At 41.4% G+C, this 17,418-nt stretch overlaps 1 protein-coding gene across 1 annotated transcript in view; it reads right to left on the bottom strand.

Moving 5' to 3' along the window:
• Positions 1-17,418, bottom strand: part of LOC120913344 (cytochrome P450 2C19-like) — a 36,298-nt gene that overhangs the window by 6,992 nt on the left and 11,888 nt on the right. Inside the window, exons 3-8 of the mRNA XM_040323215.1 lie at positions 14,815-14,977; positions 13,066-13,215; positions 10,678-10,838; positions 6,322-6,498; positions 4,057-4,198; positions 935-1,122 (exon numbers count right to left, since the gene is read on the bottom strand). Of these exons, the coding sequence (XP_040179149.1) occupies positions 935-1,122; positions 4,057-4,198; positions 6,322-6,498; positions 10,678-10,838; positions 13,066-13,215; positions 14,815-14,977 (981 nt within the window). The remainder of the gene's footprint in view (positions 1-934; positions 1,123-4,056; positions 4,199-6,321; positions 6,499-10,677; positions 10,839-13,065; positions 13,216-14,814; positions 14,978-17,418) is intronic.

The following is a 17,418-nucleotide window of genomic DNA, read 5'->3' as shown; positions in this document are numbered from 1 at the left end:
ACGCGCTTGATTTAAATGATACACGCCCCCTACCCGCCGAATTTGAATTCCGCCGGGTGATTTACTCTACGCCGCCGCAACTTACGGAGCAAGTGCTTTAATACAGCACTTGCCCGTGTAAGTTGCGGGGGCGTAACGTAAATCAGATACATTACGCCCGCACAATTTTGCGTGGCTGTACGTGAATCTGCCCCTATCCTACCTCCCTCTCTCCCTTTATTCCAACCTACCCTTGCTCCTCCCTCCCTCTCTCCCATCCTCCCTAAATATATGTAAGCATACCAATTTTACTTGACTTATTTTGTTCTGTAAACTGACAATGCAATTAATGACCTATTATGGTTTTATACAATGTCAATTGTCTGTTACAATTATCTTTCAATAAAAGTTCTTGATTGTGGAAAATAAAAATCCTTATGTAAACACTATAAGTGCCTCTGGACTACCAAGATTGGTTTGATGTGCTCTGTGAATACACACAAAAACAAAAAAAATAATATATATATATATAATGTATGTATGTATGTATGTATGTATGTATGTATGTATGTATGTATGTATGTATGTATGTATGTATATATATATATATATATATATATATATATATATATATATATATATATATATATATATATATATATATACACATACATATATATATATATATATATATATATGTATGTGTATATATATATATATATATATATATATATATATATATATATATATATATATATATATATATATATATATATATATATATATATATATATATATATATATATATATATATATATATATATTATACACCCCCCCCCCCCCCCATTTCTATACAGTGTAATGTTGTAAGTGCCCTAACATTTTCATGACACATATTACCAAGATCACAGAAAGAGGAGAGAATGTCATAATGTCCAGGAATAATTCTGCCCACCTTTGGGATGGTGTAACCTCTGAAGACAATGGTTTGGGCTGTTGCATGGGGAAGTCCTAAGGGCACAATGTCTGAAACTCTCTGTATCTCATGGATGACAGCGTCCATATATGGCATCTTGCTCCGATCTTCCATAGAGGGACAGTGATTCTGACCAATCACCCGATCTACTTCTTCCTGGGCCTTTACTGAGAACACACATTTATATTTAGACATAGGAAATAATAAAAACTCTATTAATACATATTAGGGGAACAAAACTGATAATGAAATGTAGCGTTAGGACACTAGTGATTGCTGCCTGAGTAAGAGGCTCTCACTGGCCTTCTAATGTTTCCGTTTATGGATAATGAATACATTTCCAGCTTGAATTTTTGAATATGGTGTGCTGGGGATATTGCGTTTTTTGGTTTCCTCCAGCAATAGTAAATAGCTGAGGCCGGCAACATTCATATGTAAATAAAGACAGCATTTATATGTATATCATGCCCTTCTGCAGTGAACAGATGATGTGCTGTAACCTTTAGCAACCAATCGGTGAGCAGCATTACTGTACAGTAACCTCTAGCAACCAATCAACAAGGAAAAATCATGTGCTGTAACCTCTAGAAAATTATCCGTGAGCCGTAATATGTGCTGTAACCTCTAGCACCCAGTCAGTAAGTGGTAAGGATATGCTGTAACCTCTGGCAACCAGATACAGTAAACTTATGTTAAAGGAGTTGTAAAGGAAAAAAAAAATTTGCCTAAAATTAATGTCTGCAAGGTAGACAGACAGAATAGTGTAATGATTCGGTTATAAAACAAGTAAATACCTATTAAATTCCTTCATCTATATCACCTCCAGCGTTCTAGTTTCTGTTCTCTCATTCACTTCCTGGTTTGCGGCGCTCGTTCATGCAAGAACTACATTTCCCAGTATGAATTGTGGCACGCCCAGTAATTCACACCTCCTTGAAGTCTCTAACACGTAGAGAGCGTCCTGCCACACAGATGTAAGGAATACTAAACTAAAGCTAAGGTGGGACTTTGAATGAGGCAAAACCTGGTATATACCTCCATCCCCAATAATTTGAAAAAGCCACACAGATGTAGTTCCCAGGAGGGGGTGAGCACGTTACTGACCACCGCAGAAAAACCTCCCATCACGGTGGTCAGCAAAATCAGACAAGCAGGAAGTGAACAGAACAGAGAAGAAATAGAGCAACTTCTGAGCAAAAACGAACAATGAGGAAGTGAAAAGAGGAATGTCTGCAGGTAAAGGATGCTTATTATGAAAAAAATAAAAAATAAATCCTTTACAACCCCTTTAAGTCTAGCGGATATTTATTGTATGTCTCAGAGCAGGTGGAGAGCAAAATATTAACAATAAGGATAGCTGATGAGCAGAAAAAGTGAGGCAGATTGCAAGTTATCAATCACTGATAGAGATAATGTACCCGAGTAATAAAACTTACATTTTTTTGTAATATAATTTGTTAGAAATGTAAAAGAGGACATAAAACGAATGCAATATTTAACACAGTTTTTCATAAACTACTGCATCGATATCCGATTTGATGGATGTAATAGCAATTCTAAATACATTTTCAAGGTGCTGATCAGATATTTTGGATCCAATTTTGCCCTTTGTGTGCTTCATCTTTAAAAATAGTTGCTCACAAATATAGGTGCTGCCGGAAATTGATGACATGAATAAGGTGTTATTGTGAATAGTGGGAGATGGTTCTTTGGGAAGATAAGTTATAAAAGTCCAGTAAAGTGACACTGTAATTTTTTCTTTGGCCACATATGTTCGCCAAGTGTAAATGTGATTTTACAAAAAAAAAAAAAAAAAATTTATATATATATATATATATATATATATATATATATATATATATATATATATATATATATATATATATATATATATATATATATATAAAAACTTTAAGTAGGTTTACGGATTTGTGTTGGGCCACATTCATAGCCGTTGGTTTAGGAGCCTGAAACATCACATCGCTCATCTGCTGTTCATTCCTAAAGATTGTTACTTCATGCCGTTTTTTGTCTGGCCAAATGTGAGTAGCCTGACTTTTGCTTTTTTTAAAGAATAAATCCACACATTGCAACAGTGAGCACTTAGTCTGTGATTATCTCTTTACATGCACCTGTCCTTTGCGGTTTGGTTGTCTTATGAGGATCTAATACATCAGCCTGGTTCCTGTTCATGACCTGCCTATTTGATTTGCTTTATTGACCATCTGTTAACTCAGTGGTCCATATATGAAGGTGAGAGTAGCCATCTACAACGGTGGAGGGATCACTTCAAAATTTTGGTGGATTGTCACGTGGTGGAGATTTATTTTCGTTTAATTCACTCATCTTCTGACACTTATGGACTTTTGGACTGTTTGTTTGAATTGTATTTAATTTTTAATATTTTTTTTTTTTTTTTTCCATTTTTTCTGCATATTCATATTCACACTTATGGTATTGGTGTTTGAGTATACCAGTATCATTTATATATTTGAGTTTTGCGCTGCACTTTTTCTATTTTATTTTTTACTTGCTTAGGATTTTTGCGAATTTCCCTTAGTGTTCAGCTGGCATTACCAGTGATCTGAACCCTGGGGGTCTGTATCACATAAATACACTTTTAATATCATCATTTTTTGATCTATATATTTGCGCTGATTGCACCCTGTTTTTTATATATTTTTCCACATTCATAGCCGTCTTGGGCTGAATGCAGTCCATGGGCCGCAGGTTGGACATGTTAGCATATTTGTTTTCTGCAACCATTTTACAGGGCCTCCGATTTCCAAAATAATATTTTTTTTGGAGGGGATTTTAAGTATTATTTAGACCAAAAATATGCATTTTAACGTGTACAAAAAAAAAAAAGTCCGTAAAAGTTTTTTTTGGAACTTACTTAAAAAAAAAAAAAAAAAAAATTGACAAGCTTTTTTTATTTTATAATTTACTCTAGAAACATCAGGTTAAAATCATGCCAGTTGCATTTTTCATAGCGACCCCTATTTGACAATATTCATTATTATAAAAGGAGTTTCAAATAAGATTTGTTGATATTGTTATGCATTTCTTATTTTCTATTAGTCCGAATGTTCTATATTTACCTAATACATCTTGGTACTTGGTCAGAATTGTTAAACTGCGTTTTAAAGTGTTGCTTGTAGTTTCTGTTCCAGCAAAGAAAAGATTCATCACAGAAACAAATAGGTTCTGGAAGTGGAATTCTGTATTGGGGTTATTCTTCTCCTGTGAACAAAAACAATATAATAAAATAAATACACTGCTCAAAAAAATTGAAGGGACACTTTTTAATCAGGGTATAGCATCAAGTCAATTAAACTGCTAGGATATTGATCTGGTCAGTTAAAGTGGTTGTAAACCCCTAAAAAACACCCTGCTAGACAAAGGCATAATGAGCTAGTTTGCATAGCATTCTAGCCGATTATCTATTACTTACCTCAGATCAAAGCCCCCGCAATGGTCCTCGACCCCCCCCCCCTCTGGCCGCCGAGCTTACTTCCGGGCATCACAGCTTCGGCGTTGTGGATGGCCGGAGCCGCAATGACGTCACTCCAGCACATGCACGCAGGAGCCGCCGGTAACAGCACGTCTAACTCAAGCAAGGACACGACATGCCATTGCCTCAGTCCACAAGTGACGATCACTTCGGCACATGCAGAGACAGGGCGATATCTCCTAAACCGTGCAGCCATTCCAGACTTTGTTTTTTTAGTTTTAGAAATGATGATAGGATGTTAAAAATGTTTTGCAACAGTGTATTGTAGTAAATTACTAAAAAGGTCCACTTAAAGCGGTGTTAAATCCAAAAAATAAAGATTTACCGTATTTATCGGCGTATACCGCGCACTTTTTTCCCCTTAAAATAAGGGGAAAATCGTGGGTGCGCGATATATACGCCGATACCCGCCTCCCGTGCTGTGTTGGAATGCCTGCGCCGACGTATACCGAGTGCACTACACTCGGCTACATTCGGCCAGGCTCGGATTCGCTCGTGCTCACACATAAACGTCACAGAGCGTGAGCACGAGCGAAGCCGAGCCTGGCCGAATGTAGCCGAGTGTACTGAACTCGGTATACGTCGGTGGAGGCGTTCAAACTGAGCGCGGAAAACGGCGATTCAACGGGGAGACAGTGCGGGAGAAGCCGGGAGGACACCACCGAAGCCGCAGACGGACGCCGGACCCGACGAGGCCGCCGATGGATGTCGCGCAAGACACCAAAACTGTAAGTACTAAAATGTTTTTTTTTTACAGGAATTGCGGGTCCACATTAGAGGGTTGCGCGCTATACCCCGATAAATACGGTAATATACCAGTTCCTAATGCAATCTCCTATCTGCAATAGCTTCCTTTACCTTAGTTCAAGTCCTCCTTCTGAGAAATTCTCACTTCCTGTTTTTCTGTCTGTAACTCCACACAGTAATGCAAGGCTTTCTCCCTGGTGTGGAGTGTCGTGCTCGCCCCCTCCCTTGGACTACAGGAGAGTCAGGATGCTCTCTATGTTGCAGATAGAGAAAGGAGCTGTGTGTTAGTGGGCGTCCAGACTCTCCTGCAGTCCAAGGGAGGGGGCGAGCACGACACTCCACACCAGGGAGAAAGCCTTGCATTACGGTGTGTAGTTACAGACAGAAGAACAGGAAGTGAGGATTTCTCAGAAGAAATAATGACATTTAAAAGCAAAATCAAAGGATGAGGTAAGTGAAGGTAAAGGAAGCTATTTAGGAAAAATAAATACATTGTACCTTTACAACCCCCTTTAATTTTCACCTATTGATTCAGCCAGCAAGTCTGTTTTTTCAAGTCCATGCAAATCTGCTAGTGTATGCAACACTACCCTCTCCACCAGTTGACAATGCTTCTGTCCAAGGGTGGCTCTGTTGCTTGTCCATCCAGAGTGGACACACCCCATGATAGAAAGTGCGTTATGGACTAAATCACCAGGTGAAAAAAATAAAAAAATGCATCCATAACATTTAACCTTTGTGCCTCCCATGTAATGCATGTATGCTGCAGCAGAGAGGGTGGGCTTCACTGTCAATGGATGGCTGAGTTTTCTGCGCTGGGGGCATGTTCCCAGCACAGTGACCTGCGTGCAGACAGCTCTCAGGCTCTTGCCATGATTGGGAGCTTGTGGGACAGGCTCACAATCATGTGACCACTGTGACAGCCAATCACAGTGGTCATGTGACTGGCAAGTCCATCTCATCCCTAGGCATGAAGACCTATTTATAGGGATGCCAATTTAAAGTGTAATTTATTACAGTGTCTATTTTATTTTAATTCTGGGTTTGCACCACATTAAGAATCAATCCACTTCCATAAAAGCTATGAGAGTGTATCTATCTTTACCTCCTCCATCTTTATAAGGAAGCAGTCTATATAATCCCGGGGACAGTCTTTGTCCAAAGTCTTCTGGTGTTCTTTCACTTTCTCCAAAACGAAGGCTTGTATCTTGCCCATGTTCTTGAAAAGTTTCTGATGTGGTCCAGGGAGACGAGAGAAAACACTTGGGAAACTATTGAGCAACTGTCAGGGAAAAAACAAACAAACAAGAAAACATATTTAGAATAGGATAAGACTGGCCTACAAGCAATACATATGGAAACTTGAGGAACTGTTCTCTAGAAAATGTATAGCAAACACATCAGATCTCAATTGGGACAAATATGCTGGATATCTATTAGATATGTGCATTCCCGTTCGTACGAATGTTATTTTCGTACGAAAATGTTCATTTTCGTACCCGCAGAATAATGTGTACATACGAAAAAAATAAAGCACCAAAATACGAAAACGACAGGATTACGAATGAGCCGCATAACGAAGAACCGCAAATACGAACGAACGATCCGACGAAAATACGACAAAACGAAAACGGCAAAAGAACAAAAATTACATCTATAACAAAAGATTTGCATTCTGTATCCTGTTTGAATCCCTTCTCTGCTCGTATCCTCAGCCGCATGTTCACAAAACATCCACAACAAAAGATTTGCATTCTGTATCTTGTTTGAATCCCTTCTCTGTTCGCACCCTCAGTCGTATGCTCACACGACATCCACAACAAAAGACCCGCACCCTGTATTTTGAATTCCTTTTTTCTGTTTGTATTTTGGATTCAACAGAATGCAAATCTTTTGCCACAGATGTCACACGAACACACGACCGAAAACACCAAAAGAAAAAGGACCCAAAATACAGAATAGAAATCTTTTATTATAGATGTCATTTTCGTTTTTTTTGAATGGGCAGTGAGTGTAGTTAGTGAAGCAGCTTCTCTTTTGTGCTGAGTAGTACAGTAAAGCCAAATAAACTTTTCTGTGGATTTTCATCTGAAGGGAGATCAGTTGGCCAGACTTTTGAACCCAAAAATGGTTTTCTGATGGAGTTTAAAAACGAACAAATTTTCTGAGAACGAACGGAAAACGATCGTTTTTATGTTTGTTGTTAAAAAAGTCTGACCAAGTGTATGGGGCTTAACAATCGTTAATATGGATGAGCTGCATGTTGAAAGTGCCGCGAATCCCCGCAGTATATTTACGAAAGTACAAAATGACGAAAATCCTTTTTCTGTTCGTATCTTCAGTCGCATGCCCACATGACATCCACAACAAATTGTCATAGATGTCACACGAACACACGACCGAAAACACGAACAGAAAAAGGAATCCAAAACACAGAATGCAAATCATTGACGAAAATTCACGAAAATTATTGTCTAACAAGTAACGAACATGAATTAAACAGAATAATGAACCATCCCGCATGTACGAAAATAAAACGGTAACGAAAATACGAAACGATCGGAATACGGAAAAATCTCGTCGTACGAAAAACGAACCGGAACGAACAGGAAAACGGGCGTCTTACGAAAAACGAACGGAAACGAACCTACGGAACGATACGAAACAGAACAAAAAAAAAATGAAAAAAAATTCTGTGCACATGTCTAATATCTATACTGATATGGACTGGGTAATGTGTTGGGAACAAAAGGACATCTACAGAGTCTGCAGAGAAACAATGGGGCAAATCCTCAAAAAACCTGCCTAACTTAACTTTTAGAAGTTACAGTTACACTGGTGGAAAATTTCTACCTAAGTGCCCGATCCACAAAGCACTTACCTAGAAATTTTACTTAGTTACTGTGTAACTTAAGTGCCTCCGTCGCAAGGCGGTCTTCTCATCCAGGGGGCGATGACAATTTAAATGAGGCGCGCTCCCGCGCCGGACGTTCTGCGCATGCGTGTGACGTCATTTTTCCCGACGGGCAGCGCGCGAAATTACGTTACGTCGGGCTTTGTGGATTGCGACGGGACAATAAAGTTGCGTCGGGAAAAAAAAAAGTTACGCGGCGAAAAATAAAATTTGAAATTTAAAAAAAAATAGCGGCGATCGAAAAAAAGGTATGTTTTTACAAGGTGTTACTAGTTTACACCTTGTAAAAGCATCCCTAATTTTACTAATTCTAATTCTGCCTATCTTTGGAAAACTGATTCTGAGGATCAGTTCCAAAGATAGGCACAGGGATACGCAGGCTGAACAGCAGTTCCGCCTGCGTATCCCTTTTGAGGATTTGGCCCAATGTTCTCTCAGTCTCCATTCCATCTGTACAGTGGCCAGCACCACATGCAAAATGGAGGTTAAATTGTGTCCTACCTTGATGGATATGGCCAAAATGTACACATCTGACACAATCTCCTTGTGATAACACACACCGACCGACCCATTGTACAGATGGAATGGGGACTGAGAGGAACATTGGGCCAGATCCTCAAACGAATTACGCCGGCGTATCTATGTTTTGTATCCACAAAACAAGATAAGACGGAATCTGGGCTCGATCCGACAGGCGTACGTCTTAGAACGCCGTTGGATCGTAGATGCATATTTACGCCACTAGGAGGCGTTTCCGTCGAATTCCGCGTCGAACATGCAAATTAGCTAGATATGGCGATCTACGAACGTACGTCCGGCCGGTGCATTTTTTTACGTCGTTTGCGTTCGGCTTTTTCCGGCGTATAGTTACCCCTGCTATATGAGGCGTATCCTATGTTAAGTATGGCCGTCGTCCCCTTTCGAATTTGGAAAATGTTACGTCGTTTGCGTAAGTCGTTCGCGAATAGGGCTTTGCGTAGAATGATGTCACCGTCGTGAGCATTGGCTTGTTCCAGTTTAATTTCGAGCATGCGCACTGGGATACCCCCATGGACGGCACATGCGCCGTTCAAAAAAAAAAAAAATTTACGTCGGGTCACGACATATTAACATAAAACACGCCCCCATCACATACATTTGAATTGCGCGCCCTTACGCCGCCTAAGTTACACTACGCCGCCGTAAATTACGGCGGGAAATCTTTGAGGATAAAAAAAAAAAAAAAAAAAAAGTAAGTTACGGTGGCGTAGTGTATCTGAGATACACTAAGTCGGACGGAGAGAAGCGCCGCGCTTCGTGGATCTGGCCCATTGTTTCTCTGCAGACTCCATAGATGTCAGAGGAGTGGTGGTCCAATTGTACAATGTACCCCTTACCAATTCACATAGTGGGGGGCAGGATCTGGGGGTCCCCTTTGTTAAAGGGGTCTTCCAAATTCTGATAAGCCCCCCACCCGCAGACTCCCACAACCACCAGGCAAGGGTTGTAGGGGTGAGGCCCTTGTCCCCATCAACATGGGGACATCCTCCCCATGTTGAGGGCATGTGGCCTGGTGCGGTTCAGGAAGGGGCTCTCTCTCGTTCTCCCCCCCTCTTTTCCTGCGGCTTGCCAGGTTGCGTGCTCGGATAAGGGTCTGGTATGGATTTTGGGGGAGGGGGGACGACTCCTCCACGCCATTTTTTAAATGGCGCGGGTGGTTCCCCTTAATATCCATACCAGACCTGAAGGGCCCGATATGGAATTTGGGGGCGACCCCCATGCTTTTTTATTTATTTTTTGGTTCGGTGCCGTTTTTTCCCCCAATGACTTTGATCTGTATTGCCGGGACCGACAATTCATGAATAGCCTTCCTTTAGAAATGACTTATTGAGCAGAGACTGTTCTAAACATGGGAAACATGCGCTACATATTGTTTGTTCTAAATATTTGGGATGTTGGCAGTATTACTTCACACTGCATTCAGCTCTTATGCTTTTTTTGAACTTTATTATTAGTAGGGGGGGGGGGGGGGCAGGTACAGCCCCTCCCACCCACATAGGACACAGTCCATCTAGTTTAATCATTAAAAAAAAAAAAAATAGACGTATCTATATACACAATTTTATACCCACAGTGGATCCACAGGTAGGCAAAAAAAAACAAAAAAAAATAAAAAAACACCCCCACACAAAATAAAGCACGATTCAATTTCCCCCAGCAGAGGGAAAAAATATCCTGCCTGACCCTCCAGAAGGCAAACAGATATAATATGGTAATAAGTCCATCGACAATTACGATGCCCATGGACTTGTTGGAAAAAAAATAAAAGTAAATGAGTGCTGTTGCAAACTCACCTAGAAACCTGTTACAAATGTACAATGTATGGCGACAGACTGATCTATTATTTCAGCCTAAGCAAAGTCACTTGACTGGAGTTCAAAGGCTGCATTTTATTAATAAAAGGAACTTTTCTGAAAAATTATATGGTTTTTGTATATTGTGACATGTCATGAATACATTCATGCAGACTTTTTAAATTTACTAAAAAGGTCAACAAAATGATCTTACCTGCACAGCTGCTGAGTTCACCAACTTAAATATTTCTTTTAGTGTTTCAAGAAGATGAAGAAAAGTCTTATCTTCATAGTCGAAGCGTTCACCAAAGACAATGGAGCAGATCATGTTGGACACGGCCAATGTCAAAGGGTAAGTAGGGTCACAAGGTGAACCTAAAATCAATGCAACATTATTTTAATGCTAAAGTCGAAAACAGGTGCATACATCTGTTGCCTGGAGGCCAGTACTGAGGTTGGAGTGTCTATACCAGACAATTCATCCTCAGTGCAGCCTAGTAAAGCTGAGCTCCCTGCCTGGTTGCACATGGACAGGCACATGACCAACAAGTTTTGTTTTAGGGTAGGCGGATGCTGATGAGGAACTCAGAGACTAGTTCCTCTTCTGGTTCTCCATCCTTTCGATTGACAGCAAATGTCAGTGGAACGATTCCATAGCTACTATTTAGCCCAATAGCAGCTATGGAATCCACCTACTGCCACCTGCTGTTAGCTACAAGGGTGGTGGATCTGATGGCAAACTAGTCTCGCAGAATCCCTCATTGGGCTCTGCCTACCCAACAGGAATAGTGACCCTGGAGTTTAGTTGTGTAATGGGCAGAGCCCGAAAGCCGAAAGGGATGCCGAGAATAGGAGCTTGTACCCAGGGATGGACTGGCCATTGGGACTACAGGGAGTTTCCCGGTGGGCCGATGGCTCAGTGGGCCAGGTTCAGTGACAGCGAACCGCTGCCCCCCTCCGCTCCTCTGTCTCTCCCTCCCCGCAGAGCTCACCTCCTCTCCCTTCCTGCAGCGCTCACCTGGGGGTAACAGAGAATCAGGGGGAGGACCAGAGGAGCAGGGGGGGCGACAGAGGAGCATGGGGAAGGGGTCAGACAGCTGACTCAACAGCTATGGCCTGGGAGTTTCTCACTTCTGCCTAAACTTGTCCCGGGAGCACCGAACTGATTCTTTGCCCCGGCCAAATTTTTGTCCCAGTCCAGCCCTGCTTGTACCATGTCATTTTCAGTGATGGACATGCTGATCAGCACACCTACAGTTTATTCAATCTACAAGTCCGTCTGCCACAGTGACAGATGGCCTCTCCAGTTTTTCCATTCACATATTCCTGTAAATGAATGACACTGCTGTGCGGGTTGAGCGGATGCAAAGAGAGGATCCCTCTCCAACTGTCACACAGAGGGGAAATGAAGGGATAAGGGAGTGGAACAAGTACATGTTACACCCTAAATATGAGTGTTCTAAAATGTGAACTTATCCTTTTACGACGCGTACACACGATCGGAAATTCCGACAAGAAAATCGTGGATTTTTTTCCGATGGAATGTTGGCTCAAACTTGTGTTGCATACACACGGTCACACAAAATTCAGATTGTCCAGAACGCGGTGACGTACAACACTACAACGAGCCAAGAAAAATTAAGTTCAATGATTCCGAGCATGCGTCAAATTGATTCCAAGCATGCGTGTTTTTGTGCGCGTTGGAATTGCATACAGACCATCGGAATTTCTGAAAAAAACTTTTCCCGTCAGAAAAATTGAGAACCAGCTCTCAAATTTTTGCTGTCGGAAATTCCGACAAAAAAAGTCAGATGGAGACTACTCACGGTCGGAATTTCCAACCAAAAGCTCAAATCGAACTTTTCTTGTCGGAAAATCCAACCGTGTGTAAGCGGCATAAGTCTGCCTCCCATGTTATTCCTGTCAATCAAAATATGGGCATTGATTGCCGTATTTGGGTACTGACAACAGCCAGCATGCCCCGCCCCTTTGTTTTTGTTCAGCTGTAAGTCAGGGAATATTCCAGCTAATAGCTGAAGGAGGCCAGGAATTCACCATTGTTTGCCAAGTTGAGAGCTTTTCAGCGGACAAGCGCTTCTCTTTACTACAGTCGGCTTAATCTGAGCACTGACATATTCCTGCACTCCCACTCAGAGATGGTTTTAATTACGAATTATTTGGATGCCTAGTGTGATCAGAGTGCAGTAGAGAGCATCCCCACAACTTGTAATGAAGGAAAAGAGGAAATGCCTCAGCAGGATTGAAAGAGAAATCACAGCAACTTCTATCCCTGTCTGAGGACTTGAACACATCCTCATGTCAATATCAGAGCATGTGTTCAGTGACCTAGAAGAGGGCACCCTGGGTCTAGTAGGAGAATAACATTTACACATATTCATCTGTTGCCCCAACTTTGTCAGCCATCATCCCCCCCCCCCCCCCCCCATCAATCACTGCCAAGTCTGATGAAATGGGGACTGTGATAGCAAGCTATGACCATCTTTATATACTGTTGCTAGGTAAATGCAGTTCAGTTATGACTATATTAAAGGTAATATGTACAAAACCATACATACTGTACAGTTCATTCCCTTTAACTGACCTTTATTGTCCTTAAACTCTTCAATGAGGTATTGGGATTCTTCTTGGATTCTTTCCTCAATGCTCCTTTTCCCCATTCCAAAGTTCCTCAGGGTGGCCAAAGTGAAACGACGCAACACTTTCCAACGCTCCCCATTACTGAATATAAGTCCTATGGACCAACACACCAGGTAGATATAAAAGACAAATTAATACAGCTCTGTAATCATCAATAAATATCATTATAGGTGTTGTTACCAGTATAAGTATTTTTACTGCAAGCAGCGTAAATGGAATTTCTCTTTCGTTCATGGATGGACACAGCCTTAATCTTGACATAGTGGGACGTCCCAAAGCAGTGTCAAAATGGGGGGTGGGTTTGTATCAGCTTCTTGCAGTCCCAGTATAGCAGGGCTCTGACAGGGAGGGAAGATACTGTGATGGCCAGCTATAGATAAGGGCGGTGGACAAGTTTGTTTTTCATATCACATTGGTGTTTGTATTGGTCCAGCAACGCACCAACACCTTTACAGCCATTGAGCTACATGCTGGGTGTTTGGTGTGCTCTTGTACCTTTAAGAAGGGGTGGCTCCCTTTCAGTCCACCTGTCCTCATCTATCCATCAGAATGGATGTGCCTCCATTGTGGGGACACGCATAGTTTAGCGTTAGGACCACAGATTCAAGGGTGCCGTGATGTGGCTCTGTGGCTCACGCATTGGGTTTGCGTATGGACTAAACCCCTGTTTTTAATGCATAGTGTTAGACAGGTTAATTGGTTGTCTGCAAGCTGGTCTGTAAGTAGGCTTGGTTTTTCCTTGGAATTCCCCAGGCTTTTGTTGTTGGCATCTGTCCCCTGCCAGCCCAACGACCACTGATCGTTTGGTTGCCGGTCTTCACTGAGTAGAGAACCAGAAGTGGGTTGCGGAAGGGACGGGAGCTGCTTAATTCAGGCTCTTAGCGGCGTGCTGAGTCAGCTGCCGGTCCATGCGTAAAAGCTGGGATCTCTCCAAAGCCTGGACCAGCTCAGTGACATCAGCCGACAGCGAGCTTTAGTCCCGCTGTTGGCTGCACATGGGCCACAGAAGTACAAAACGATGAAAAAAAAAAAATAGGATTTTATGCTCACCGTAAAATCTTTCTCAGAGTTCATGGATGGATGACCTTAATTTTGACATAGTGGGATTAACCTATCTTTAGGAGTGACTAGGCAGAAGTGTTAACTTCAAAGCAGAACCGCCCCGCCCAGGGTGCGGTCCCACTGACTATATCCCCTCAGCCTGCACCAAACAATTCAGTTTGTAGCAAGCAGTACAGACAAAGATGGGTGGATGCGGTGTCCATCCATGAACTCAGAAAGATTTTATGGTGAGCATTAAATCCTATTTTCTCTTTCGTTCATGGATGGACACAGCCTTAATCTTGACATAGTGGGACGTCCCAAAGCAGTGTCAAAATGGGGGGTGGGAAGCATAAAATTCAACTTCACCCCAAAACAAAACAGAGCTCCTCAACTGAGGAGTTGTAACTCTAAACAGCCGCCTGCAAAACTTTGCGGCCGAAGAAGCATCCGAAGATGCACTCACATCAACTTGTAAAGTTTAGTGAAAGTGTGACCGGGCGACCAGGTCGCCGCCTTACTTTGACAGGTAAAACAGCTCCCTTATATGTGTATCATCTGTGGATTTACCTGGAGTCTAGATTTAATGCCATCCAGATAGATTCTATCCATTCTATGGTACTCTAAATTACATTAACTGTGTTGTACTCACCATAATTTTTAAAAAGCATTTGTATTGTGGGTATACCCCCCCTGTCACTGAAGACATCAGCGTTATCCACTAGAGCCTCTTTCACAGTATCGTAGCCATGGAGGACAACGATTGTCCTGGTCCCCAGTTGGACAGTATATACATCTCCATGAACCTTGGCAAGCTACAAGAAAAATTGCATAAGATTAGATGACTCTACTTTAATTATCATGGTAGTAGACTTGGCCCACTTCATGTTATCAAATATTTTTGATAACATGAACATGAGTGCCGTTTCATCATTATACAGTCTCATCAAGTATATTTGTCTCCAATTAAAGTTTAATGTGCAGCAGCAATATTAAAAAAAAAATCCATGCAAACTCCATCTCCATGTACTTCCAATTCACTCACAACTCACTTGTATAAGGAGTGTGCCAGAATCCAGATCATTTTTGATTCAGATACCAAACTCCTCTCAAATAGCCCTACAAGTTAATAAAAGTGTAAGAGCCAAAACGGTTTGAATTTTTTACGTAAAATAAGGGGTGGGAGTTTAGAGCCTCAGTTTTCTTTTCATTGCTGTCTTGTCAACACTTGGACACTGCACTCTCTGTTCTAGAGTACCAACAAGAAGTAAGTGTAGCGCCCTCTAGTGTACTAGAAGTGCAGCGGTTAGCTTTTTGCTAGAGAAGGTAAATGTAACGGGAGGGCCTGTGTAAATCAGAAGCTCTTAGAAAGTATGAGCCAGACAATAAGGGACATTCAGAATATGTCTTGGATCGCTTTAAAATGGGTCTGTAATGTGTATCCCCAATATCTTCCAGGAGTGACTCATTCTAGTGTGACTGTTCTGCATCCAATTGTGGCTTGTGCCAATTGACCCTGTAATTGTGTGAAGGTGTATTTATGATAATGTGTATTGTAAGTTAGCAGACAGCCAGTCTGGGAAACTAAAAGGTCATGCATAGTAGTAATTTAAGCTGTAAAGGGATTAGTTAATTAACTCACCTGTTGTCTGCTAAGGGATGTATTGACACTCAGAATACTGTGTATTGGGGGCTCGTTATGTAACCATTGTGTGATGTTGTGGGTGGAGTTGGGTCATTGTTCATTTGGTTACTGCAGTATTCTTTTGGTGTATACAAGAGCCTTCTTTCTCAATAAAGATTGTCAGACCTGCTGGAAACCTAAAAACAGAGCCGTGTCTCGTTATTAGGGGGGAATTATTATTATGGGTCTCGTTCGCCTGACTGGAGTGTCAGTAGCTGCCTTGTGTTTGGAAAGGGAATATCCCAAATGGCGTTAACCCCTTTCGTATTTTGGGTGCCGTTACAGTAAATTTCCAGACTTGGCTGCGTTTTGATCTGGGTTGGGAATAGGGCTGCAAGTAACGATTATTTTCATAATCGATTAGTTGGCCGATTGTTTCGATTAATAACCTTTGGAAAAAAAAAAAAAAAAAGGAATTTTGCGGCGATTTGCATTTTTTACATTTTTTGGGGGCCAATTTGTTGTTGGGCAGATTAAAAAACACAAATTGCTGCAAAAATGCATTACATGCTTTTCTGTAGCTTCTCCGTTGAAGTATATTGAACAAAAAAAACTAAACATAGTACCGTTTTGCTTTAAAAAAAAAAAAAAAAAGTCCTTGCCCTTTCCGAATACACAGCTGAAAAGAATCATACATGTGAACGTGTCCAATAGGAAACCATGTAAATGAACTGTAGAGTGTTTCTGCAAAAAACACCAGAAAACACAGACATGTGACCCAGGCCTGAGATGTTTAGTAACATAATGGGGTTAAAAAAACTAACATTAGTACAAAAAGAGCAAATAATCGCTACTGTAAGGGGTTCATTTTTTACTGAGTGATGGTGAAAGTAATATTTACAATAGCGATTTGCTCTTTTTGTACTATAAAAGGCCCATTTTTTTTTTTTTTTTTAACCCCATTATGTTACTGCCCTATTAATCGATTATGAAAATGGTAATACTAATTTTATAATCGATGAGTTGTCGATTAATCCATTAGTCGTTTCCGCCCTAGTTGGGAATGACTCAGGCAGAGTGGAGTCTGTTTTTCATCTCTCACGATTGCTGGTCTGGTTACATCATCCCTGGTGGAACAAACTTGTTGATAATGCTAGTATTGCAAACTTCTGCTGAGGGCATAGGTGAATATCAACAGTTCACCGGCTGCTTATTTGTATACCTGTCGGAGACACAACCCTCATTCAGGCCTGTCACTTCAACCATTGTATTAGAACTCAATGTAGATTTTTTATTTTTATTTGTATCACTAAATACATTTAGTGGTTTATTATGGCACTTCAAAAGTTCAAAACCAGTTGCAGGTTTGAACAGGATCCTTCTCAAAGCTTGCAATAGCATTCAGGGTTTTTCTGGACCATCCCTAAACCGTCCCTGGAAAGAAGGGTGACCCTTGGAAGTCGCACATCTATGGTGTCCTACTAAGATGAATGGAGTGGCAACCTCAGCCTGGATCTGACCAGACCATGCCACCAATGCGTTTCACCATGAATAAGCTCCGGGGGCGGAGTGAAACATGTTGAGGGCGTGGTCTGGTTGAAGTCCAGGCTGAGGTTGCCACTTCATTCATCG

The sequence above is a fragment of the Rana temporaria genome, chromosome 9 (assembly GCF_905171775.1).
Source record: "Rana temporaria chromosome 9, aRanTem1.1, whole genome shotgun sequence".
Lineage (NCBI taxonomy): Eukaryota > Metazoa > Chordata > Amphibia > Anura > Ranidae > Rana > Rana temporaria.
The sequence above is the reverse complement of the archived record's forward strand: the minus strand, read 5'-3'. Positions and strand labels throughout refer to the sequence as shown.